This window comes from Pithys albifrons, chromosome 17, assembly GCF_047495875.1.
Source record: "Pithys albifrons albifrons isolate INPA30051 chromosome 17, PitAlb_v1, whole genome shotgun sequence".
Classification (NCBI taxonomy): Eukaryota; Metazoa; Chordata; class Aves; order Passeriformes; family Thamnophilidae; genus Pithys; species Pithys albifrons.
The window spans coordinates 4115283-4143166 of record NC_092474.1 but is presented as its reverse complement, the minus strand read 5'-3'; the positions used below and the strand labels follow the sequence as shown (position 1 = coordinate 4143166).

Below are 27884 nucleotides of genomic sequence, written 5' to 3'. Positions count from 1 at the left end.
CCAAAATCTGAATATACCCTTTCAAAGCTGAGAAATGATAGGACAAAGGGAAACGGCTTTAAACTGAAGGAGGGTATGATTAAAGTAGATATTAGGAAGAAATTCTTCCTTGTGAGGGCAATGAGGCACAGGCACAAGTTGGCCAGAGAAGCTGTGGCTGCCCCTTTCCTGGCAGTGTTCAAGGGCTTGGAACAACCTGGGCTAGTGAAAGGTGTCCCTGCCCATGGAGGGAGGTGAAACTTGATGATCTTTAAGGTCCCTTCCAACCCAACCCATTCTATGATCCTATGACATGATAAACTGTGTTCCCAAGACTTCATTGTCATTCTTTCACTGGTTCTCTGCTCTGTGCAGAAAGATTGTGCTGTTTTTAGAGCAGGTGGTAAGTGACACACCTGGACTCTGCAGGTTCAGGAAAAACAGAAGCTGCTCTGAATTTTGAAGGTCCACACCTTCAAAGTGTCCACACTTTTCCACAGTGGTTTTCCTACTGCAGCATGACACCAAAGAATACTGCAATCCACAACTGTATCTGCTCTTTTACCCAGAGAGAAACAACTCCTTCAGATTCTAAGGGTCTTCTGAGCTTGTTTCCTGCCAGGCTTTCCACAGTGTCAGGATGAAAGTGTCACCAAGCGCTGCAATAAATAGATATTAGCAGAGACCTGTGCAAATGAAAAATGTTTTCACTGCACTAATCCACCTGAAGCATATCAGAGAGCATATTGATCAGGAGAACTCTGATGCCAATTAATTTCTAAGAAATGTTTTAGTTCGTTCTGCAGCTTTGTGGCAAACATCAATATATTATCCTCAGCCAAGTATAGCCGAGTGAAATACGCAATGGGATGTTTCAAAAGGGCTTACAATTCCGGGCAAACATCCAAGTCTAGCTGGAAGTTTAATAGTTCCTTTGTGAACGTTAGGGATCTGACACAACGTTCACAGTGTGTTGGTGTGTTACTAACTGAAAAAAATCCCCTCATTAACAGTCTCTCCTCAGGAATCACCTTTAGGTTTTTTTTAAAATCAAGATTTGGTGGATAAAAATTTCCGTGGATTTTTCCTTTCCATGTTTCTTTTGCACCCGTTTCCACTACTAAGAACAGTCAATCTTATCTCTATGCAGATTTGCACAGAATTTATACATTTCTCAGGGACGTAGTAAGAGAAGAGCAGCTTCCATGCAGTCATTTGTGAACACATTACTAAGCCCCTGTGCACATCCTCACCTCTGATGTTGATCCTGCCCAAGGGCTGCCTTCAGTCTGTAAAGAGCTTGTACCACTCAGCCACTGAGCTCAGGAGAGCCAGGTGACACCTGGGCAGGATGTGTCCCCTCTCCCATGGGACTGGCAGTCGAGCTGCCTGGGAGATGAATGCTGCATTTCAGCAGGGTTTTCAAGACACCTACACTTGCTTTCATTTTTGGGTCACGAAATTGAGTTTCATTTCAATTTCAAATGATTAAAATTATGTAAAAATACCATGACATCAAGGGAAAAAGTAATTTTAAAATGAAAAATCAAAACATTTCATTTTGGAAATGTCAAAACAAGTTGTTTCCTTGACAAAACAGGAACCTGCTAGCATCCTTTTCTTCCTTTTTTCTGTCAGAGATAAAATTCCAGGGAAATTAGCATAATTTCATGAAGCTGCTTTACAGAACTACAAATTCTAACTGAATAAACTCTGCCAAATTCTCCCCAACAAGCCTTAATCAGCTGGGGCCACAAATCAAAACAAAATCATCACAATGAAACGCTGTTCAATTAAAATCCAATCATGAAGTCTGTGGTACCTTTGGTGCAATGAACAGTGCTAGTCTCATTTGCAGGAAGGAAAGTCAAAGCACTGAACAACCCTTCCAAAAACCTGGGATTAATTCCCAACTCCATCACACACTTATTAGATGGCTGTGTGTAATTTATTGAGATCAATAAATAGTCTCAAGGATACTGAAGTGTTAACTCCCACTGAACTCGAGGGGAGTTTGGTGGTTAAATCTCTTTAAGAATCCAGGCTTTAATCTCCCTTCGATGTATTTGAAAAATGAGGATGGTATCCCCTTGTTTTACAGGGATTTTGCAAAGCTTAATCTGGAAGAAACAAGACAGAGCTCAGGTGCTGGGGTTACACAACTACATCTTTCTGTTGCTCACAATGTCTCTGTATGTGAGGTCAGCCCTTTGCTGCCCCACCCGCAGCACAGCCGGTCCCTGGCACACCGAGGGCAGGGAGCAGCTCTGGGGCTGTGGCACAGGGTGATGCTGCGTCCCTGGCAAGCAGACAATGCAAAGACATTTCAAACGGCTTCATTCACTCCTGCTGTTCCCCGCTCCTTCTGCTGCTACGGCCATCCCTCATTTGCTGTTGGCTGGGCTGCAATTCCTGCTTTCCAGCTGGAAAAGGAAGGTGGCGACTTCCTGCCCACCTGCTGCTCTTGATATTCAGGGAGCAGCGATCCTGCCAGCACAGGATAAGCCAAAGCACGAGATGACTTTGGTGTCTGCTCCTCTAAATCAGCAGGACACCGGGATGACAGCACTGTCATGCAGGAAAGCATCAGACAGGCAGACACTGTCTCGTGACTAGACAGAAACCTGCTGGGCTCAGCCCACCTCGTGTTTTAGATTTTACAAGCCACAATTGTTTGTAATCAACATGACAACACTTTCCTGCCTCTGTTAATTAAGTTACATCTTGCTATTTCTCTCTGGATCTGAAAACCACAAGCAACTCTGTATCACTCACTGCAGTCATCCAAGAAAAGTGGGAAAAGAATGATAAACAAATCCAGCACCCCAAGCTTTTCATCACTAAGCCGAGAGTGGCATTTCTCCCCTCCTTCCAGTAAATCTTAGACAGGAGTAATGGCAACAGAACAACTTTGCTTCACACTGGTGAAAAGAAAGGACACAGGATGCTTGCTTGTCTCTGGGTAATAAATACCTGATGAAGAACGTGACAAACTGGATGGACTAAATACTAAAACCAGGCTGGAAAGGGGATGGCCAGTGTTTAGATTTGTCAGATCCAGTCAGTGAAGCAACACTGGGGCGAGGAAGGTAATGGAGATGCACACAGCCTGAAATAGCCTGTTCTACAGGCTGCTCAGAGTGTGTGTGAGACCCCCTGCCCCTGCGAGCAGCCGAGGGGAAAATGGGCACGACTGCCTGCAATACCAATCTGACTGAATACACAAAGTGTTTGCTGCAACTCCTATACACTCCAGGGCAGCTGAAGGACTTTAGGAGAGGCTGAATCTCCCCAAATGCAAAAGGGCTGGTGAGGGAGCACTGGCAGTGATGATGAGGAGCAGTCCCAGTGCTGCCCAGTTCTCCCAGCACACTGGGGCTGGGGTGCTCCCAGAGCACACTGACACAGCCACTTCAGACCCAGACAGGGAAACTACACCACCAGCACGGGTAACTTTGATTTTGTCTATAATTATCATGACAGTAAAATTGGGTGTGCAAAACATCTAACTGTCACATCCAGGGTACTTTATACTCCCACTCTCTATAGGAAACTAAACCCTGTTACTTTCTGTTCCACTCGTGACCCAGCAGACAATTCAGCTGAAAGCAGCAGATTTTTTTTCACTGTACTTCTTTTATTCACAAATGACCAAAAATATTTCAATTGGCTATCATTAATACTTACTGATTTTACCCTGCTTTGTACTATATTTAGCAATAAATCTATATTGAGCAAGTACGTGTTTTCTGTCCTCATATACTCACCACAGAATGTATGTGTGTCATTCTCAGTTGCCTGTTAAAATAACAAATGTGTAGCTGGAAGGTCAATGCTAAAAGAAATGTTTTACTTGAATGCTGCTTGCTCTATACAAAAGCCCTTTGAAGAAAGGATTTCCCTGCATGAAAAGGAGTTTTCTTATTTGTGCCACCCAGAGGGAGTACCACCTCCCAAGATGTCCCTTCTCACTGCAGGAAGCTGGGGGGCTTATCCTCCCACAGAGACCAAGGCTCATCTTTGCTTTGCTGCAGCCTTGCAACAGGTTATTCCTCAGTGAGGCTTGGTTTCTGCAACGTGGAGATCATTCCCCTCGATAATCACCAAATCCAAACACTTCTTCCTCCTAAAAATGGTTCATTAACATACTGTAGCAACACTGCCAGGCCCAGAGGAGAGAAGAGCCTGATATCTGGTGATGTTCCCTTCACAAAGATGTTATGGCATTTAACCAAGGCAGGGAAACAGGCTTTTATTTACTCTTTTAGATAAAGAGCTGAATCACACGGAGATCAAATCACATGCCTAAGGCTTCAAGGAACATCTGTGACCCAGCCAAGAAATGAAACCTCAAATCCCAGGGCTCTCCTCCCAACAGCGCCCTGTTATTCCAAACCAGGGCAGACCCTGCTCTAACAGAATCATGGAATATCCTGAGTTGGAAGGGACCCACAAGGATCATTGAGTCCAACTCCTGGCCCTGCACAGGACAGCCCCAGGAACCAAAGTGAGGAGTTCCCTTGGCACCACTATCTGTGGGAGCATCACACTTTTTCTGCTGCCACCCTCATGGCTTCTCGTGGCTTCAGGAGCCATGAGACCTTTTATCTTTTTGCAGTATAACCACATGGACAGATGTGAGACTGGGACTGCTTGAACCTCTGCCATATTTGCATAGTACAGTATTTCCATTGGCTATGTGCAGTTTTCATTTCTGGCACTGCCATCACATATAATACAATTATGTTAACAAGCCTCTCTTTCTGAAGAACTCCTGTTTTTCTCTTCATTACCCTGAGACACCCTTCCAGTAATTTCTAATCTATCCTCAACAGGTCATTTCTGATATACTGCACAAGTGCAAAGGAGAGCTGTGCCTCACCAGCGAATTCCAAAGCCTGTTCCATGGCTGCTGCTTCTGATGGTGTGGGTGGGGGGAGTGAGGCATGCAGGATGTGCTGAGCAGTGTGGAATCTGCAGCTCCTCCACACACCCTGTTGCATCAGCAGCACAGATCCCACGGCTGGGCAAGCTGTTTGCTGCAGCAACCCTGGTCCAGACTGAGCTCCCAGCTCAGGAGATCCCCAGCTCAAATCCCAAAGTGTCAGCCAAGATGACAGACCTCTAATGTGAGCACTAAAGGCCACTGAAAGTCACCATCAACCTACAAAAGATTCATATTGCATGCTGAGATTCATATCTGTTACTCAGAATTGAGAACAGGGGATGATTCAACACTGCCTCCAATTAAATTTATTCCTTCTCTCTTAGAAAAAAAAATAAGATCCCCTATTAAAGGATTTTCATAATTTTATGGCAAACTGATAACACTCCAATACAATATAAAAATTCTTTTGCATCAATGGATGCAAAAAGAAATTACCACCCTTATTGTAGTTTTAAGCATGACTACTATGAAACTTGTTGTTGGTTTGGTCCAGTAAAGGGAAAGAAATAGAGAAACCTACATAAAATATATTTTCTTTAAGGCTACAAGAGAAATGTAAATTCCTAGAGACTGTTTTGGACTTCCAAACTAGTTAGAAAAAGGCACTGGGCTGATATATTCTCTGCCTCCTTGGATTCACTCACCTTTCATCTCCATCACTGCATTGCAGACTGGAAGCACTGCTATTTTTTTGACAACATTCTCATTTTTCCAGCTTCCAAGAAATCTCTAGACAGGGATTGTCAGCTCTAATTATGCAGCTTGTGCTGCAGCAACAGGTGGCTACCAAAGACTCAGAGACTACACTTTCACCTTTGCAAGCAGATGATAACATTTGGCCCAAGGCCTTGACAAAAACAGCCATAAAGGAGGGAAGGCAGTCAGGTGGAACTGGGCAAACCTGGTGATGTTGGCTCCTCTTCCCAAACACATGTGCAAGGTGCACCTGGGCTGACTGTGGGCACACCAGTCCTCAAGCTGAGAGATCTGTGGAGATTTACAACATATGAAAAGCAATAGAGGTACATATGTGTGGTGCTGTGCCCACATAATTTAGGTCCCTATCCTCCTCTGAAGAGTACAGCACTGGGTACTCTCACTTGCTTGGGCATCTCTGTGCCATAGGCCATGGCATGACACACACCCCACTGGCATATCATGTCTCTAGCCCTCCAGTAACAAACTGGATTGGATGCTCAAGGATCCAGTCTTTAGTAGAGCCATTTTCCATCCATCAAAGGTGACTTTTCTTTGATTCCAGTGAGCTTTGATCCTACCCTGAATGGGCAGTACTTCTTCCCTCAAACAAGGAGTGTCCTGCTCTTCTAATTTCTTTCTAAATAGTAATGGGTTATACAGACATTTTAATTAGGGACACCACTGAGAACTGATCTGACCCAAGGCAAGCATGTGACCAGACCTCCACAGACTTAAAGGAGGTGAGAGTTACACAGCAGAAGTGACTGAAAAGACCCTGCAGTGAGAAGAGAATGCCAAGATGAAAGGAGTGGAGTTTGAACTCTTCAGGGCTCTCAGACTTCAGTGTCCCACAAGCCCAGATCTGCAGGCAACAAGTTGAGCTAAGCCATGTCTCAGCTGGTACTCAACAGAACAATGACCAAATGCTTCTGAAATCACTTGTGTCACTCAGACACCATCCTGAGTGAGGGCACTGCATTTCAGTCACTTCAACATAGGGAAAAGGAGATGAAACATGTTTAGTAAGGGCAGACTTTAGTGCAACAAAGAAAAAGATATTTCCATCTTGGTAATGTGATGACTTCAAAAAGTTTTAAGAATCCAGTCCTCCTTCCAACAGAGAGTTTGCCCAGGCAAAGTCGAGTTCTACTCCTCTGGCAAGTACTCAGATATCCAACATAACCACTTTGGAGGAAAAGGAAATTTCTGCTACAATATACATATACTCATGCATGCATGGCAGGCTCTGGAAAGTTGGCCAACACTTTGAAGTGACAGGAATAAAATAAAGCAACAGCAAAGCATGAAAAATTTCTCAAAGAAACCTATGTCTTTTCAAGCCAAAAATCACTTGCAGAGAAGCAAATATAAGCAGGACTGTGCTCCAACAGCAGAGCAGCAGCCACAATACACAAGTGCCAGATGAAAGCTGGCATCAGCCAACATGGACAGGCTGGAATGCCAGAGAATGTTTTCCAACACTTGCTGTAAAAGTGACTACAAAGTTTGTACTGGAATGGGAGAGAGCATCTTTCCCCACTGGAGGTGTGGGCAGGGATGCTGAGCAATGAGGGGATTTCTGTCCTCACATGACCCAGCAACACAACCTTCCCTTCCTCAGTTAGATATTTCTGGACAACTGAAGATAAAAAGAGTTTCCACACTGGACTGCAGGGCAGGGCTGGCTGTGGGCTCTGACACACAGGGCTCAGGCTCTGGCCATACCTGTGGCAGTGGCAGCAGATTGCCTTGGCTGGGGGCTCCCTGCCTTATACACTTGATTTTAACAAACTCCTCTCTGCAGTTGGACTGCTATCAGCCCAGCTCCCAAAATATTCCACAGACTGGATAGCAGCACTGTTTCCATCAGGCTCAGAGGAAACTCTCATCATCATTCCAAAATGCCTCCCACCATCTGCAAACACCTCTGCTATTACTGCTTACCTTTCATTTTACATCCCTAAACAGGCCCCTTGTGGTGGTGCTGAGCTGAACCCAGGCTGCTCCAGCAACCCTCTGGAGACAGAAAGAATCCAAATCCACTTGCTCCCCACAGTAAACAGAGGTCATTATTTTGACAAATTAGTTAAATCTCTCTCAGTCAGCAATGAGGACCCTGAATTATTCAGCATGCATCTGTCTTTTTCCCTTACAAAAATGGCCTGTGAAGCAATAAGTGTATTTCACTTGAACCGCTTCTGAAAGATGTAAGACAGTCTGGGTTCACTCCAATGCCCCTTGAAGTCAATGGGAGTCTTTCATTTAATTTTCATTTAATTAATTTCATTAAATTTGCAGATGATGCCAAGCTGGGAGGGGTTGCAAGTTCTCTGGAGAACAAGATTAGAATTCAAAATGATCTTGATAGCGTGGAAAATTGTCTGAAATAAATAGATGAGATTCAAGAAAGATAAGAGTAAAGTATAAAGTTGGATAAAAACAATTAAGTGCAGGATGGGGAAAGATTGGCCTGGTGACATCAGTGAAGAAGAGGATTTGAACCAGAGAGGACCTGCCTAGAAACTCTCCAAACTCGGGATCGTTGGGGACTGTAAGATGATAATTACCAACTGCAGTAATAGTTAAGATCTGCTTAGACAAATGGCTTTCAGGAATGTTTTTCAGAGCTGGAAATATTGTTCTTTCCATCTCAGTTTGAAAATTTCAGCAATTTTTAAGCCAGATATTGAGATATGTGTGGCACAACTTTCCCTGTCTGTAGTCCATGCATGTTATCTACAAGAAATGTGAAGGTCTGGGGTAAAAAGGGAAACAAGCATTTCATCTTTGTTCCTCAGATTCAATATTGATCAGAAAAGCAAAAGCAGGTCCTGTTGTACTGGAAAATATGTTTTGCATGCTAACAGGCAGAACAGCACAGCCCCTGTGACAGCCTCCCCTTACAGCTCCTCTGAACCTCCAGTCAGGAGCAAAAGCAGACTGCAGTGTCCAGCTCCCTTTCTGAGCACCTGAAGGGAATTAAAGTCTAGCAACATAATTTACGTTGCTGGAATGCAATTAAATAAGTTTGCACAAAGTAAACATTATTTCGAAGTTTCTTCTTTCCTCATTAGCTGTGACAAAATGCTAAATGTATTAATCTCACCAGTATTCCCAGCATTAGTGGGGATAATTGACGTGACTTTGGGAAACATTCTGATGTGCAAGACAAGCCATCGCCTGAACATTGATCACACTTCGTTAAATCGAGAAGACTCAAGGAAAAACATATTGAAAAAGATGGAAGCAAAGGCATCCTGGTTTCCTTAGACAGCTCAACAAAAGCTTATTTTAGGACCAGTGAAATGACTCTGGATCAATACTGTTTCATTTCTGTGTCTCTTTCTTTGCACAGTCAAGTAAAATAATAACCGTGGTGGTGATGATGAACATTTTATGTTTCAACTACTCCTATTCTCTAACAGCATTTTAGCCTGTTGCAACAAAACCCTCCTGACAGCACTTTGTAAAGCACATCATAGTCAAGTCTCATTGTCTATGACATAAATGTGTGTCTCTGCATGCATTTTTTCATATAAATATGTATTTATATAGTATAGATATTATTATCCTCATTGTGTGAATGAAGGAATTAACTGTTTACGAAGCTTTCCCATGGTCACAGAGGGCTGGGGAATGCTACCTGCAAATTCTGGGATGGGAAATCAAGTCTCATTACTCTGAGGTTTGAGAATAATCAACTAAACAAGGAAAATAGTTACATTTAGCATAAATAGGAAAGCCAAGCCAGAAACATTTCCTCTCACAGACATAGCCTAGAAAAAATCATTAAACAAACCCCATACTTGTGGAATGGATAGAAGTCCAGGTGAGGACTGAAGAGATGCAGGTTCCGTTTCATCTCTGCCATTTGACCTCATGAATGGTGTTTTTTTCTGCTCTTTCTGTTCCTTCATTAATGTTTTATTCATGGCTCTTTAGGCTGTCACAGGACAGTCTCTGGTGGGGAACTGCAGTTTCTGGGCATTGAGACTCGGCGCTGTCGGGAGGTGCAGGTGCTTTTGTAATATAAATGTACTAAAAGAGACAGTAACAAACATCTCTCTGTGCCTAAAGCTCTCACAATGCAGAAGGCAGCAGAACAGATATGTAGGATTTAGGCTTAGAAGTGCTTGGGTCTAATAGCAAAATGGAGACATTTCTTGAAACATGCTCAGGGTCAATTGAAGATTAGAAAAATACTGGCTGTTCTTCCCCTGAGCAAAGAGAAAGCCCAACTGTGCCCCAGCTCCCAACCTGTCAGCCCTGAGCAGCTAACGGGGGACATGGAAGGGCAGCCAGGTGTCATTTGGCCTGCAAGGGCAGGACTTGAGCCCACAGTTCTTCCAAGCTTCCTTTCACTTGCAAAGAAATGACAGGAGGAACACATTCAATAAAACATTTCAGGAGCTGGTTTCAGCAGGGATGGGGAATCGAAGGTGCATGATAATTTGAAAGCATTTTGTAAGATTTTAGCTGCTTGTTCCCTATTGACTCTGATGGGAGTCGTGCTGCTTTGATCTTCCACATGCTTTCACACTCTTTCCATCCTGACAAGCACTCATACCATGTCTCTATTTACTGTGAAATTGAGGTGAGCCCTGAAGTTTGGTATCTGAACTATCTTTAAACAACCAAGAAGCAATAGCCAGATTATGAAAGGGACTCCCTATCTGAAAGCAAACTACCCTGTTGTATCAACACATCTTGCACATTCTGAGTGTTTAGGAATTGATGATGTTACTAACAAAGTCTCATTACTGATCAAGAAGCCCTGATGAAGATGCATTTCATGTGGAGACACCAGGGTACAGAAGCTCCAGCAAAGAGCTGGAGTGGGTCTGTGTACTCAGTATCTGGATCTCTTCCAGCAAACTATTTAGAGCTTATGTCAAATTCTGGACGCTTAATGGGACAACTGTGCCAGTCAGCAGCTTGTGTCTCCCATACAGGTTGGAAGAAAAAGAGCTTAAGGAATTCCCAGAAAGATGAGTGGAGCAGTTTTCATAGCCAGGCTCTTCAGGAATTGCTCATTCCGGAGTTAGGCAGATACAGGAGGGTTTCACTCCCTCACAGGGTACACAAGTGGCACAGCAGTGTCACACCTCTGGCATCTCACAGACACACTTGCTCTTTTATAAAGACCTCATGGCCAAACCCCAGCAACACTCATGTATTTAGTGTCGGTGCCATGCCAGACACACTCAGCCCTTAGTGCTTCACTGATGCTAATCCCCAGGTCCCTGCACAAACATTCCCTGGCCCACCTTGCAGGCACCTGCAGCAGCTGGGCAGCTGCACCCCCTCTCCTCTTGGTTTCCAGACAACATGAATAAACTGGACAGCTCAACTACATGCAGAGTTCCCTGGAAAAATGTACATAATTAATCTAAGCTCTCAGCACAGCGAGCTGGCAGGAGCTCACTTGGCCTTCACGCTCACAGTGGGCTGAGTCGACAGCTGAGGACAAGGGCTGAATATCAGTGGAATGATCCTGAGCTCAACCTGCAGCTCCAGCTGCTCATAAAGGCCTGTGCCATCAATGAGTGCTGCTCAGCTTCAAGACCTGCTCTGAAAGAAGTGTCATCTATCTGATGACTGTCACTCTCCATTCCCAGGCAGGGGAAGACTAAGAAAGAGGAAGCCCTTTGCTGGTGTGAAATTCAGTGGGCTCCACAAAGCCTTCCAAACTTCTCCAAGAATTACTTGTGAGATTGTTAGGGGAGCTATTAACGTCCCCCTCAGGTGAATAAGGGTTGTCTGCCTCAGGAAGATACTGAGAGAGTTGCTAAAATTATTCAGATTTTTTTTATTTTTCCAGAAGCAGAGGTGATCCCCACCATGCAAAATCATGTTATAAGAAGAGAAAAGCTGATTACAGAATGTGTACAGTTACTCCCTGGGCTCTTCTCTGCTGTGTCTCTGTGCATGGATCTGAACATTTCAGTGGGCTGAGTTACAACAGTGAAGAAGAATCTTTTTCTTGTAATTTGTTTGAAAAGCAGGATCCCATGTAACAGAGGGATAAGAGAAATGAAGATGTGATACTTAGAATGGAACTATGACTGCTGCATGTCTCAGTGTGGAGTTGTTTTTACCTCTGGGAATGAAGCTGCACTTAAAAACTTTTTGGTTTCCAAACTAAAAATGAGTTGTTCTATCACCCTCAGATATTTACAGATCTCAGCACAGTTTCACCTGGATATGGGAGTCTTCCTCAGTCATATGCAGACAAGGGAGATTTTCATTTCTTTGCAGTCAGAGATGGATAGGTATGAATTCTGAAAGGCTTTCACAAGCTAAACCAAATCCTTCCACATTATCAGACACTTAGATGGAGATGCCACTCACCTGGCATCTGTATCTGTCCTATCTGCTTTTCATGTACAGAAAACCATGCACAGAAACAGCCTGGACAACTCATTTCACCAAGAGTGCTTTCTTCCAAGTCCTTGTAGCTGGCTACAATGGAAATGTCACTATTTAAGCTCTTTGGATTACAGCAATTCCTTATTTCCATAACTTCTTGTGCATCTTCTGGCCGAATTTATGAGCAAATGTGATTTTCCAATGGATGGATCTATGCAAGCTTTTTTCTCTTTTGCACAATTCTTAATACAGTAAGTGTGTACTGCAGAAGCAAGTTTCCTTGCACTGTGATATCACTCCTCATACAATTTTTAAAGTTCATCAACCTTAAGCAAATCTGGCTGTTTCAGCTAAAAGTTGTGCAGCCTTAGGCATTCTTTATCAGATGAGAAGATGATCTTTTTAACACCTCTAGTTTCTGACTTTCATATCTTTCATCAAATCAACCTCCCTTTCATGATTTGTATTTATACCAATGCCCAATTCTATTACAACTCTCTCTTCCGCTTTCTCAATTTCCTCTATTATTCTTTTTTGGGTCTATAATATCATTTCAGTGGCTAACTCATTGGCTGTCACTTCACATTTATGAACTGCAACTTGAATGTGCATTATTACTTTATTTTTACGAAAATCTATGATAACTAACACAGTGATTCAATTTCTACCAAGAAGCTTTATGTTTGGTTTCCTATCTGCCCTCTAACCTCCATTCCTCCAAACAAACTTTTACATCTCTATTTACATATTGGGATCATTACAATTCTTTTATCTCCCTGTCTGTCTTCAGAGGCTATAATGGATTTAGGCAGGAGTTTAATTAGAAACTGCTCTTTTCTGTATTTCAGGCTACATCTCATGTGAAAGGGTAAAATATGCCTCTAGCAAACGAAAGATTTGATGTAAACCCCCAGAAGCCCCAGGCTAGATGGGTAAGTTTAGTGGAACACACAATCAGACAGTGGGAGATGCTGGAGCTGCCCTGTTCCCCAGGAAGCCAGCATTCATTTTCCAGTGGTTTCTATCTCTGGAAGAAAATCACCCTCAGCAGTTTGCCTCTGTTTTACAGTGATACCCATGCAGGCACAATCAGGTTGTTTTCAGCAAGGTTTTTCCTTATTTTCTTTTCTTCAATAAGCAGGGACTATCTCAGAATTACATCTTGGAGATACACTCTGGTCAGTCTTGGTTGCCCCTGCTCTGACCTCCTGCACTCCTGTCATGTTGTGAAGAGGAAAAAGAAAACATATGATGCTTTTCCACTTACAGATAACTGGACTGGTCACTGCAGTGTCAGCTCCTAACAAAAGAGTCAAGTTGAGGGTGATCTCAGGAAGAGAAAACATTCCAAACTCCAGAAAAGCCTGTCTGAGTGATGGTCTCATTATACTTCTGTGAGTAAAAGTTGTTAAATCTTAGGGCAGCCCTGAAGCACCCATGAAATCTGCCAGCAGCAAACTGGCCTGCACAGGGACTGGGTTCCAGAGGACATCGATTGTCTTTCTCCATTCCAGCCTGTGCCCTGCAGATACCAGGTGGGGCTGAGCAGAGAACTTTGCAGCTGAAGCCTTCACAAAAGGAAAATGTAATGATAGCTGAGCAGTAAGTCTGAGGATTCAGCAGAATTTTCTATACTCACTGCAGCTGGCTGGGGGATGAGAGTTTTTCTGCTCTGGGGTTGGTGGGCATCACCTGCTTCCTGCCAGACCTTGCCAGGGATGGTTCAGACCATGCACTTAAACTGATCTCTTGAATGACATTATCCAATGAAACCTGGAGTTGAGTGCTCAACTCCCATTACACTACACAAGCTCAGTGACCTCACAGCACATTGAAAACCTCTGTCTTAGCAAGTTGTTTTTCCAATCTTTCATTGGATCCTTTCACTAAACAAAAAATAACAGTCTGACAGACCAGACAATGCTAATTCTTACCAAACCTGAGGAAGCCATTGTAAAATAAGGGGCAGCTTATGACTAAAGAAAGGATTAACATTGTCTTGAGATATTACAGCAACCTCCAGCAAAAGTACATGATTAAACATTGTTCTTTAAACTAGAAGTCTGTAAACAGCTGATCATTTCACCCTTGACAGTGTGTAGAGCAGGTAACTCATCTTTTGCTGGTGATTGAGTGGGAAAGAGGCCAAGACCCTTCCACAGGGGATCCCCTTTCCAACAACACTATAACAAATTATTGCTTTATTGTTTCCTGTGCTGTTCAATGGAGGAAATCCACCCCCAGCTAATGTGATTCTGGGATCATCACATTCATTCATATTCCCTAGTAATTTCTTTTCTGTAGCTTTCCTGTGTTGACCACACTTTATGACATTTATTGTCTCATTTTCTCCACTTAGTTTCTCAGAACCCCAACACCAGCAAAACAACCAACCAGCCTATGAAAAAAACCCTTGTCAGTAATTACCCTTGCTGGAGACCAGATGATAAGTGTCAGATCTGGGTACTAAAGAATAGGATGAGGTTAATCCCACCTCCATACAGCTTTCCTGGCAGCCTGAGCTCCAAAGAAGTGAGTATCAATGAATGCCATCCAGCTGAATCTACTCAGAGAAGGAAAAGTCAAGATGAGATTGGACACACACATTGTTTAACCTCAGAACAAAGGACAGAATTTGGAATACTACTTGTCAAGGTGTCTTCAAAAATTAGCACAGTACATACAGCTGTACTGCCAGAGGGGCTGTTTCTTATCCCTTCTGCAGGCCTGTGTGAAATCCTTGTGATGAAATTCTCAGCCCTAGGGAAACAGTGGCTTTCAATATTTGTTACAAGCTTGAAACTCAGCTCAGTGTCATCAAAATGTGTGAAGAACTTTCAAGGAAACATGGGCTGACTTATGGCGATGGCAGTGAAACAACTGAAATTGGCTCTGGCTGATTTCTGCTTTCAGCATGAAGCTGATGCCAAACTAAACCATCCAGTGATGGTGAGAGCTGTGCTTAGACACAAACAATTTCCCAGGAAGGAACAGACTTTCTCTTCTCATCATCAAATAAAATGCAGAGCAATCCCATTTACTACACTGGGTTAACTGGATTTTCAGTGGCAGAAATTACACCCAATCATTAACAGAAATTGTATTTGGGTATGTGAGACCAGCCCTGATTTTTTTTCTTTTAGTGACAGTCAAGTGCAATTAATATAATGCTCACAGGCAATGCATAAAATGCAGTTGAGTACCATCCATTGTGCCTTTAGATGCCTAGTCACCAGGGCAAATGATACTTTCCTTCATTACTGAAGTTTCACTTCTCCCTCTCTGGCTTTTAGTAGAATGAAATGGAGCATGTAATGGAACGTCATATTCATAGATTTCATTTTGGTATCAGCTCCAGGTCTGCACAAAATTTCAAACACTACAACAGCTTTTCACATGCTCACAAACGCTACAAAAAATTGCTGAAGGCACTCAAATTCTGAAGTCTAAAGAAGATGCCCTCAATTTACTCAAACAAAAACTGTTTACAGCTGCAAAATAATCACCTGCTTGCAAATAATCACATTATTTTTAATAGTTATTATATGCAAGAGATTATATAAGTTGGGAAAAAATACCAGCTTTCTGTAATACCCACCTGCTCTAAATACACAGTTACACTTTTAACTAAAATTGAAGAGCCATTAAAGCCACTTTTTGTAGGTGCTTATGTTTCTAATTTGCAATTAAATTAATTGGATTTGAATGCCTAAATAGATTCAGAAATCAGGCTTATCATCCAATAACCACTTAAACAAGATGACAATGCAAACTAAGGCTAAAGCAGGAAAGTTGTTCAGCATTTTCATGGATAGCCAATGTGGGAAGAAAAACTGCACCGGTGTGTCCTACAAACCAAACCAAGTCACAGTCTCAGAAAAGGCAACAGGCCAGATCCTGTCACATGTGTATAGCATGAGAACTATTATAGATAATCACTTTTGATAATAAACTGGACTTGGATAACTCGCTGTATTCTGACATCTCAAGCACTTTTCAGACATGTTTGACTGATTTACCTTCTCGTGCTCTTGAAATCCTTCAGAAGCACTACAGCATTTCTTTAAGTAACTGCAAAGGGAAGAAGTTAATGGGTAACCAAAAGTCACCACGGAACAAGAGCTGAGAGCACAAGCCTGGACTACACCATTCTCAACAAAACCAAACAATGCAAAAACATCTGACTCAAAACATACTCTGTCTGAGCTATTTCAATTTGAAAAAACTATGCCACACCAAAAGCATCTGTGGAAAAGGATGAATTGGTTGTTCATGGGACACATTTGCTCTGCCTGAGCTTACCTATGTCCCTAAATCAAAGCTGAGCACTTCTGGCAATCTTAAATAAGGATCTGCAGGATCCAGACATGCAGCCTGTGCTGCTTATGAGCCATTAGGATGCCACTATGTATTTTATTGTCTCAAAGCTTTCAGAAAAGCTTAGCAATGGGACTGATATAGGAAGGCTAATAACTAGCAGCTCAGAGGGGAAGGGCAGAAACTGAAAGAAAAAACACAGCAAGTGCAGAAAAACAGTCAAAGCAGCAGCAACAGACAGTGTGGAACAGCTGGATGGCAACTGGAGAAGAACTGCAGGGGGGAGAGATGAGGCTACCAAAGGGAACTGTTCACCCTCTAGACCTGTGTCTACATTTCTTCACTTCTTATATTAATTTATCCTTGGCCTGATAAATGGTGAATGATTATCTGTCTAAACCAGAATAAAAAGATAATTTGAAAAGTACCCTATTTCAGTGGCTCAGCCACAAAGGTCTGAATTTTACCTTGCCTAAGTCAATTGGTTTAGCTTGTGGCCTGGTGTACAAAGTCCTTGCCCTTTAAGCTTCAGGCAAAGAGGGTTACATGCTTGCCTCCAAAAAGGTCCTAGAAAGGAATACAAAATGGTCCAGATAGTGAATAGAAGAAATCTTCAGTCAACTAACCTGCACAGACTCTGTTACACAAGAAGTCTGAAAATATTTTTAAATCCTTCTTCATTCAGTCACTAATATTTTATCATGATAGTATTTTGCATGGGCTATGATTAACTTGAATTTAACAGGAGTGCTTCCTAAAGAGTCTTTGCTCTGTCCTAGTTAAAGTTATGTATATTATTAACAATCATTATAATGATGCTTGTATAGTACATTTTATGTAAAGATCTCAAAGGATTTTTCAGGGATTTAGTATTAATGCTCTTTCTCTGTCAGGGTAATTCAGAACCATTATACATCTTTTGTATGTGTCTGTGCTGAGACAGATCAAATAAAAGACATGCCAGGGACCACAATAGCACAGCCATGTCACAGCTGAAAGCACATGCCAGAGCCCACACTATCACCAGCACATTTCAATGCAGCATCTGAAGAAACATCCAGTGGGTTATCTAATTGTTATCCAATCTTATTAAGGAAGAAATGAACATCAAGTGTCACCCACTGCATGCAGACTGAGCCCTTATTAGAATCTGTAATGCCTGAAATCCCAACCCATGTTTAACCATTAGAACATGCTTCCTTTCCTCATTACCAACAAAGAGAACAGGTCATCATTAAAAATTCAGGCTCATGATGTCCTTTTGACCTCAGCCTTCCTAACACAGATAGGCTCCCCCTTTCCTTCATATTTGTATATCCAGAATAAGCCCCTTGTTCTTCCAATTCCCTCTCAGAATTCTAGGAGTCCCACAAGTATTTCATAGCTAATATTCAGGATACTTCAGATCTGACCAGCAGTTTCTCTACTAATTCCACATCAGAAGCCTCATCCTCAGTAATATTGATACAGACCTCACACAGTCATAGGATTTGACCATATTTAAATCAGTTGAAAAAATCTTGTTACATGTATTTTTATTGTAGTAAGACCAACCCCTTCGGGATTTGAGTACATTTAAGTTACCTGAAAATATAACATATATTTTTGTTTTACTAAGACCAACCATCTGGAAGACCTACAAATGAGAAGCAAAAGCAAAGTTATTTAGGGACTATGGTGTATCTGACATGTCCAGAAAAATCCCAAATTGGGCTGAGAAGACAGTAATTTGTATGGCACGTTGCAACTTTTTACTGTGTGGTAACAAAGCAACACAGAGTGATGTGTCACGATCTGAGGATGGCTTAGAGCAGGCACAGAGAGCTATAAATACCTCACCTTCTGAAAGAAAGTGGCAGACAGTCACTGGAACTGAGGAACACAGAGTTTCAAAGCTAAAGGGAGCTCTTTAAGAGAAACAATCACAATTGATAACGATTAATGCAAGTTCCTGTTTTGGAGACAGATATTATTGGATGATCTGATCCTGTTTATCAGGAGAGAACTCACTTCCCTTTCTGCTGTCTGTTCCTTGCTCCCTCAGCACATTTTTTTTCTAGAGATCAACCACTCTCCTCTCCTTAAGGTGCTGGAGCACTTCTCAATCCTGGGGTTCAGTATTCAATGAGGTGGGTTTTGAAAGCAGCTAAAAATCCTAAGACCACTAATCCCCTTGGAAAGACAAGGGGATTTGGACATTCCCACACAAGTGTCTTCCACTGCACAGATCTGACACTCAAAAGTAGCTGAGCCACTTCGAAGATCTTCATGATAGTACCTGAGCATCTTCACTGGGGGGATCCACAGGCACAGGGCCAGGATAAGCCCTTTCCATGGATGGTATCAGACTAAGGATGTGACAGCATGGGAATGGCTGTGCAGAACCAGGATTTCACATGTCACTTCAGCAAATACACACCAGAAAGAAGCCCTCCTGGTCACCTCTCACCCTCTGCTACTGATTCCACTCCAGTGGCACTGCTTTCCCAGCACTGTGAGCATCTGAAATGAGCTCAGTCAGGGAGCAAGAGGTGGGCAGGCACACAGCTCATTCACCAAAAAAATAAATTGATTCATTCTCACTCAGCTGCACTCATGGGCAGCAGACACAGGGATGGCAGCTCTGTGCTAGTTTTAAACAGTCACAGAATTTCACCTTAGCAATTGTTTAACACATTAGGGACATTCATCAGCCCCTTCTGGGTTCAGCAAATGATTAAATTTGCTCATACAGGTCTCCTTTGGCATTACTGTTCTGATATTCTTTAGATTTTGCCTCATTCTTTTTATGGATATAGACATATTCCTCCAATAAAGGAAGAGAAATACCCACAAAAAGAGATTATCATCCCTGCCTCTACAAAAACACATATCCTTTCCCACAAAACACAAAGGGACAGATTCCTGGGTATCTTCCGTTGAATTTTCAAGAAGTCTCAATTCTGGAATTATTTGGAATTTTTCCATTACAGAGAAGCTTTGTATCTTATAAGCTTGTAGCCTTTCATAAATATAAAGGCAGCGCAGTCAACAGTGACTGTGGCAGTCACACTGGGATTTTCAGTGTGGATGATTACAGAAAGGCAAATAACACCACAGAAACCTCGTTACTTTGCAAGATGCACATCAGAATGATGAATTGCCAGAATATGAAAGAGACAAATCCAGTAACTTCAACAGCTTTAGGTGAGTTTCAGACAATTCCCGGGAGATTCAAGGCTGTTATATCAGTTCTACATGCAGAATTCATCTTTACATACCAGAGACAGATTAAAATTGTTCCTGTTCCCTTTATAACCAACATCAACAGCACATGGACTGCACTCCACTGTTATTATTACAACTTTTAGTTTTGATAGTGCATTTTTCTGAGTTTGTCCTGTCTCCTGATTACTAGAAGAGAGCAGAAAAAGTGCTTTCTTTTTCAAAGTTGCTTCATCCTGAGGTGAAAAGTTCAGAAAGATTCCAATGTCAGGAATGCTGAAACTGAGGTGAAATGACAGGACATGATTTCATCATTTTCTATCAAAATGAAATGTTTAGACATTGCAGAAAATAAAAACGTACAGTTTTACATTTTACATCTGCTGACTTAAGTTTTTTTTCAAGATGGATCAGATTTTTGGGGGATGGAATAAGGCAGTTCTGCTGGGGAGAGAAATCACATCATATTGTGGAAAATCATAGCATGATGTTGATCTTCACCAAACCCTCAAGGCACGGATTTATTTTACCATTATCAGTTTACATTTGAGGGATCACCAGGAAATAAGGATTCCTCATAATCTTGTTTTTAAATGTTTGTGGATCTTTGCAGTACCTCCATTTGGGGCCCATGCCTTTGACCTGCAGCTGTGAAGGTTTTCCTTTCCAGTTGGAAGCTGGAACTGAAAATTGGTGTAATCAATGAATCCAAAAAGGTGTTGCAAAAAGAACATCAACTGGACTGCCAGTGAAGTACAGTGGGGAAATCTGCAGCACTGGAACTGCCAGTGCTACACTGAGGTGCAGATAAAGTCCTGGACTTGATTATCTTCTCCCTTTGATTTTTTTACTTTGTCACTCCACTGACTTTAGAAGAATTCAACTTCTCCCTGAAGTGCACCAGTGTAAGGAAGAAAAGGAACAGCTGTTAAAAATTTAATGCTTTAAAACCACTGTCTGCTTCAGGCTATTTCAAATGCTCTGGCACTTCGGGTTGTGTGAAGTCTGTCACTTGATTAAAAAGACGTTATTTTGCCACTGATAAAACCATGAGTGTTATTGAAAAGATTTATTAGTCTGTGGTAATATTTTACAAATTCCCAAGTGTGCTGTTAGCCCCTCTAATACACTCCAAAGTGAACAGAGCAGAGCAGTGCCAACCCTTCCCTGGCCCAGCAATGCCTCCCTGTTGGATGGCAGAAGAAACACCCTCCCCTTTTCACTCCCCCTGCCCCAGGAGTTTGCTTGGAATCCAGGCAAAAGGCACACCTGCCTCCTGTTGGCAGCCCTGCCTCAGAGCTGAGAAGCACAAGATGCTCCAGAAGGAAATAAGCTGAAGGTATTTTGCTGGGAAACCACATCATTTGGATAACATAAAGATTTTGAATGGAGTCCTCTGTAAAATACACAGTACAATATAAAAAAGGGACAGAGAGGCTGTTTTCTGTTCCCGGTGTTGGCACCATCACTGTGTGACTTCTGGCAAGTGGTTTCTGGACAGAGCTGAGAACATACTGGAATTTTTAGTTAACTGATCAAACAAAATGAACCTAAAGGTGTTTTCATTTCAGGGAAACAACAATGCAGATTTTCAATTAACTCATCAAATTGAAAACCCAGAGCACTGGAAAGTGTTGCTTCAGAGCCTTTTAGGCTTTGTTGAGCCTTGGAAAAAAAAAAAGACCATTTTGAAATGAAAACATCTTTTCAAAATGAAAGATTAGAAGATGTTTATGTTCCTCTTTTCTCATTCTTGATTTAAATAATCTTGAAAATCTGAGCTATATTAACAACTCAGCAAAAAAAAGTGTGCTCACCAATCTCTCTCTTGCCCATGAGGTCAGCAAGAGTTTTAACATCAACTTCAAGAGGCAGAACTTTATAGCACTTTGACATTCTCACCTTAACTTTTTTAGTGTGGCTACTCTGTCATGCTGGACCAAATAAATTCAGACTATCATTTGACTATAAAAATATTGTTTCAATGGGCTACATTCTGTCCTGACTTACTCAGCCAAGTTCAAGTAGGTGCAGTTTGGCACAAAACGAGTCAGTGCAGAATTTGGTCCAGTTCTTTAAAGTTCTTTGAAGTCTCAGATGAAAGAAATGAGTAATAAATGTGGACCCTGAAATGAAAAGAAGAATGAGGTATCCTCATTCTGCAAGGAAAATGAGCTTAACCTCATCATTAATCAACACCAAAAAAACAGGAATAAAAGCTAAGCCACGAGGACATAATCAATCTGTTAGATGCTACTTGACAGATGCATTGAAAAACAGCAACAGTAAAGACCTACAGAAATGTAATCTTAATCTTTATATTTCAATGGGCATCTTAAGCAGATTTTTCTGCCATTTTATATTCAGTATTCCAATTCCCAGAGAACAGAAACTCTAATTACACTTGCTTGCTGAGGGCTGGCCAGTAATTATATATCTTTCTCTTCATTAGATGCCTGTGAACAAGGCTTGGTCTGAAACAAAGCAGGTAAAGTGGAAACTCGGAGACACAGTTTCAATTAAGAGCTCTCTTTAAACTGGCAACTCATTTTAAGGCTGCTGAAACCTGCCCTCCTGCTGCAGAGGAGTGAGCTCTGGGGCTGTGTGCAGGAGCCCAGAACATCCTGATCTCTGACTGGTCACAGCCTGGTTTGACAGACACACAAGCCTGTATTGGTATATTCATGTCCTTACATTTAATGACTTTCCCACCATAACCTCTTTGCCAGGGCTTGAGCTGAGCACAGTCCACACTACAAACTGTCTCAGATCTATATCAGACAAAATTACAACATGAATACCCAATGAACAGGCCAGATAACTCTGATAAATGAAAACTTCAGAAAACAAAACTGATTTTTTAAATGTCTTCCAAATGATGCATTGCTTTCAAAATCTTTTTTCCAGTTCACAAAAAAAAAAAAAAAAAGAAAAATAGAGGATGAATTAGTGAGTGAGGTCTTAGTCCATTAACTTCTACAACACAGGGACCTCAAATCATCTCTTTCTGTTCTTAAATCTAGAGTAAATCAAACAGTTTTCTATACTTGGCAGATTTACTAGATTCAAAAGGGCTTCGTAGAATCAAGAAAACAGAAAAAGATTTCTATTAATACAGCCAGAAAGACACACTCAATCAGAAAATACCAACTCGGTGGCTGTTCAGACAAATAGGAACCCTGAGTAGATTCTAAAAGGAAAACATAAAAAATGCTGGCCTTTGAAATTGCTTGTGTTCTTCTTGGAGACAATAAATTATCATCAAGCAATTACTTAAAACAAGTCCAATGAGTGTAAAACCTCTAATTTTGGGGGAGAAAAAATCTTTAGAAAGCTCAAGAAAGATCATTTACACCTCTACTCAGCTTGATTCTTCAATATTCTGCTCTAAGTTGTCACATCCTCTATGACATGAGGCTACGAAACTTAGAGGTATGTCTCAAACTCCCATATGACAGTAACAACCAAGTTTCTACACTCATCTGTGCCTAGAAAAGCAAAAAATGTCCACTAGGAAGAGGGTTTTTGAAGTAATGGGGCCCAGGGAGGCTTTGGAGCTAACACTGCTCTGAGCTGTTTGAATCCACATTAAAATGAACTGTAACAGGCAGGATGCTCAGCAATCCTGTCAGCTTCAGGCTAAGGCAAATTTCACAAAGGCCAAGTCCTCAATAAGGTGCAGTTCACAAAAGTTAATGGCATAACAGTGATTTCCAGCAGCTGGAGGGGGGGCCTGAAGTATTTGTAATCGTTTTGTGACACGCTGGTTATCTTACAAAAAAATTCAATATTAACTTTTATTTGTAGCTGTGTCTCTCGTTTTCTCTCCTCAAGAGATGGCCACAGGTGAGTCTGAAAAGGTAAAAGCTGCTGTGGGCAAGTCAACTTTTCTGTCACTGTGTTGGAATACTCTCCACCTTATCTCCCACCATCCCCACTGCTGACCATGTCCTTCCATCACCAGTAGAACGTGCCAGCCATTAACCAAGGAGAGTGGAAATATGCAGCATTTCTTACAAACTTTTAGGAGCAATGTTGGTACAAACTGAAAGCCTTAAAGAAGCAGCAATCTTCTTGAGGGTCCATTATGAGCCTATGATTTCAGCACTAAAAAGAGGCATTTCTGCAGGCTCTCACCTCACCACTGGCCAGGAAAGTACACACTGAGTCACAGCTGAGAGTAGCAGCACATTATTGCCTGGCATTTATCTTTCAGGAAGTTTAGGCTATAGATGTGTTGTACACAGTCAATCCATATGTCAAGTGTCTTATCCAGAAGCTTCTAGTCCATAATTCACAGCCAACACGCTTCCTGTGTGATACCCTGGTAGCAATTATGACCAAAGAAAATACCAAAAGTAAAGATAATGATGTCTGCAATACTCCCAGAAAAGACACAAACCTCATACAACTCCTGTTCCAATGTGGCAAACCAAGTTCAGAGGAACTACCTCCTTCTCTAGAACATCAGCTGACAATATTCCTGAACCTGCACAGCCCATTTAATTGAAGAAGCAAAGGTAGATTGAACTCTGAAAATACTTCAGAAATGGGAAGTGACAGACAATTCCAAGGATTTGACAAGCAGGATGGAAAATGAGTGATTTTGTGTTTGGTTTGTTGCTTCACTGAACCAATCTATACCGCAATAACAGCAATAATAAACCTTTCTGTAAACAGCAATAATACACCTTTCTGTTCCAGCAGTAGAGAAGTTAGGAAGATGAAAGATTTTGTCCCATTAGAGAACACCACTGTTTTGCAGGGCCTTGGTGTAATGGTGCAGTCTGATCCTACCTTAATGACATCTTCATCTGAGGATCTGCACTCCACAGAATCCAGAAGGTCAGTCACAGTCCCATCATCTTCCACAGAAACCACTTTGACAGGGACAGCCACTGTTTTCCCAGTCAGAATAGCTGTATTCAGGATCTCTGCTTCCTAAGAGAAAAAAAAGGCCCTTTAATAAATATATTTTGCTATTAATTCATTAGTACCCCCTTGATTCAGCTTTAATTCCAAGTGCCTATGCCAAGAACTGTTCCAAACTGCAGCAGGCAGGAAAGATAAACTTCCTCCCTTCAATCCTGGAACCAAAGTCCCAATTCTGATTCAGGGCTGTTAAGTTATTTTTCATGCCTTAATTACTATTTCCTGAATGCTCATCAAGTGCCAGAGCAACCTAACACCCAAGGAATGACCCTGCACTACATAAACAAGATGCACCTTGCATTTAGCAGTAGTGCAATCTCCATCCTGAGGAGCTCACTAATGATCTTGCTGATCACACAAAAATAATGCTGTAAATCTTGCTGGTTTACTCTGAAAACTGTTTTCTGACAGGTTTTCTACAAATACTGAAATTCTATGACATTGAAATTCTATGATGTTCTATGACAAATACTGCCAAAATGGAGACCAAAGAAATCCTGTGCAATTGTTAGGGAGTAAGTTTGGACTGAGGACAGTCAGATCCACTTTGCCCCCAGTGTCCTGGGGGATCTCTGCCAAGCCTCTGCAGTGGGGAAGACTGTCTGCAACACACACTGCCTGAGCTTCCAGCCCCCTGCCACCCTGCACAGGGCCTCTGGCTGCACCTTTGGGTGCACCCTCAGGCTGGCCATGCCTGTGCAATGGGCTCCAGCCCCAGAGGCAGCCTGGGGATGCAATCTTGGCACAATCAGCAATTCACAGCCTGTAGGACAATGACACTGGCTCTCCTGACAGACAACTTGTGGTTTGCCCTCACTCTGCCTCCAAGGGAATTAATTTGAGTGCCATAGTTCAGGTCCTAAGTAAAGGACTGTGTGGAATCAGACCTTCTTTGGGTCTTCTAGGACTTATCCTGGCTCTTGTTTGGATATGGTGGGCAAGCCACAACTCTTTCTTTACCTTTCAATGAGGCTTGTGCAAAACCATCCTCTCCCAAAAAGAGGAAGGATGCTGAGGAAGGCCTGGGCTCTTTAACCAAGATGAGCTCTGCAGTGACCTGTGACTGTGGCATGTCACTGTTGTGATGATTATTGCTAAATGCATTCCTTCTATTTGATTTATCACTTCTAATTTAGAAGTGCTGAGTTCTGATTATATAAAGAGCATGAGACCAAACAGTGCTCTCTGATACCTGGGTGTCACCTGAGTCTGGCACCACAGATATCACTGATCTGTGCCAAGACAGAGCACAAATTCCTGCCTGAATCCTTCCACCCCTAATTCTAGAATTCTGCTCATTCTTGGGAAGGTCTCTAAGCCTTTCAGAACTGTGCCTGCAAACCATGGACTATCCCATAGAAAGGGAGGCTCTTGATTTCAGCTGGCTCTTGTGCAATAAAGGTTTCCAAAGCCCCCCAAGTGCTAAATTCTCATTATCTAAATAGCTCACGGTATGAGCTCTGAGACTGACCTGATTCTACTTGTGGAAGACACCAAAGTTGTCTTGGAACAAAGTTACCAGAAGATGATGATTGCTCCTACTGCCTCTTGGGCTAAAAATGAGAAGCTGAGATTTCTCTCATCTAAAGGACTCACATCAAAAAGCCTTTTTCCTACCACTTAAAGAAACAGAGACATTTTATTCAGATGCAAAGCAACATTTAAAGAAAGAAAAACCCCTCCTGGTCACTTGACAGCTGCTTTGCTAAAGTTGCCCCATCCTCACCATGATCTTCAGGGAAGGCAGAAAGAGGATTTCACAAAAAGAGAACTTGAGAAGAAAATCCTCTCCCTCCCTCAGTACAAAAGCCCTTCAGATATTTTGAAATTATAATCCATACAAAGGTGAGAATATCTGCCTGCACAGTAAGGCCTGTCTGTCTTGAGCACACATTTGTTCTCAGGAGAGAACATATTATTAAGGCAACTGAGTTCTCAAATTTGCAATTAAGTTTCCAGGTTTTTGGATTTTTTTTTCCTGTATCTAGGCTTTGCAGCAAAGTTACTGCATGCAGGTTATTTAAAACCTTTTTCCACTCTCCTGTAGGCTCTAGAGCTGCAAATGGGGGCAGCTTCACAGAACAAGTGCTATTAGGCATACACTGTAATTACAGAATCCAGGTGTTAGGTCCTGGTTTTGCAAACACTTGGACATGAATCTCATTTCACTGGGACTATTTGAGGCCACACCACCTACCTAGACCTGCTCCCCCAAGCAGGAAGGACTCCCTTCCTCCAGCTGATCCATTACAGTGTGACCCTTGTAATTATTTTATAAAGCAAAGAGAAGTTTAATAACCAAGCCTTTGAAACAGTGTGATTAATGAGTTCTGCTTACCAAAGGCAAATGTAATTTCCCCTGGTAAGAGGAGAATGATTCTCAAAAGCTTCATGAATTTCTTTTGAGCCTCTGTTTTTTCCAATTCTAGCTGTGGATATCCAGAATACAGACTGCATCCTAAACACAGGATATGTAATACATCAGCTCTTTCACTGTCACTACTCTGTTCTTGGTAACTTTTTTACAAGGTATAGTATATCTAATCCACAGGGAATTTCTGTATGAGCAACGAGATGGGCACATTCATACCCAATTCTAAGGTAAGGAAGCAAGTGCATACGTTGTTTCTATCCAAAATCAAAGATCTTGGATTCAAAGTTTTGTAGTTTTTTGTCTGTATTCATGTTCTAGATCCATGTTCAGAAAGAAAGTGCTTTCAGAACTGTGCACAGCCTGTATCAGCACAATGAGCAGCAGGTGACAGTACTGCTGATTCTTAGCAATAAAAAAATCATTAAAATCTCCAAAACAATCTTTGTCCCCTCTCTCCCAAAGAAATGAGGGAAGTGGGGGGCAAGAAATAATGCCTGGATTCATCCAAACAGCTGTGGTGGTTCTCTGAATTTCTATCAACAACTACTTGTTGAGTCCCAGGAAAACAAATCCACTCAGCTCTAAAAAGATGAGCCAAAACAAGCTGGCACTGGTCTGAAATTGTGCTGATCTACACTGGAATAACCGAGCTCTATATCCTGTTTGCAGCCATTTCCACCCCTCCACATGCATGGACTTGGAGGATGATTTCTTCAAGCACCTGGTTTGCATCTCATCCCTGAACAGAGAGGCATAATAACCATTTACACCAACTTACACAGCAGGGGCAGAATAAAATGCTCCTTCAGGCATTTGTTTAATGGCCAGAAAGGGCTTAACGTTCCCCTGGTGAAAGCATATGAAAATTATTTCATTTTGAGGAAAGGAACATGATACTTATTTAGCTACATAGAGATTTATAGTTGAGAGGCCCAGCATGTAAAAGCTATAAATCTAAATAGTTACTAATTTAAAACTGTTGCTTTTTGCTGCTTAAGGAATCTCCTGAAGAAATATTATGTTCTTTATCCATAACTAACATAGATTATAGGAGATAAGATG

General features: G+C 41.9%; 1 protein-coding gene across 1 annotated transcript in view; it reads right to left on the bottom strand.

Moving 5' to 3' along the window:
- TMEM132D (transmembrane protein 132D) overlaps positions 1-27884 on the bottom strand; it is a 233626-nt gene that overhangs the window by 15642 nt on the left and 190100 nt on the right. The window contains exon 5 of the mRNA XM_071571918.1: positions 24314-24457. Within this exon, the coding sequence (XP_071428019.1) occupies positions 24314-24457 (144 nt within the window). The remainder of the gene's footprint in view (positions 1-24313; positions 24458-27884) is intronic.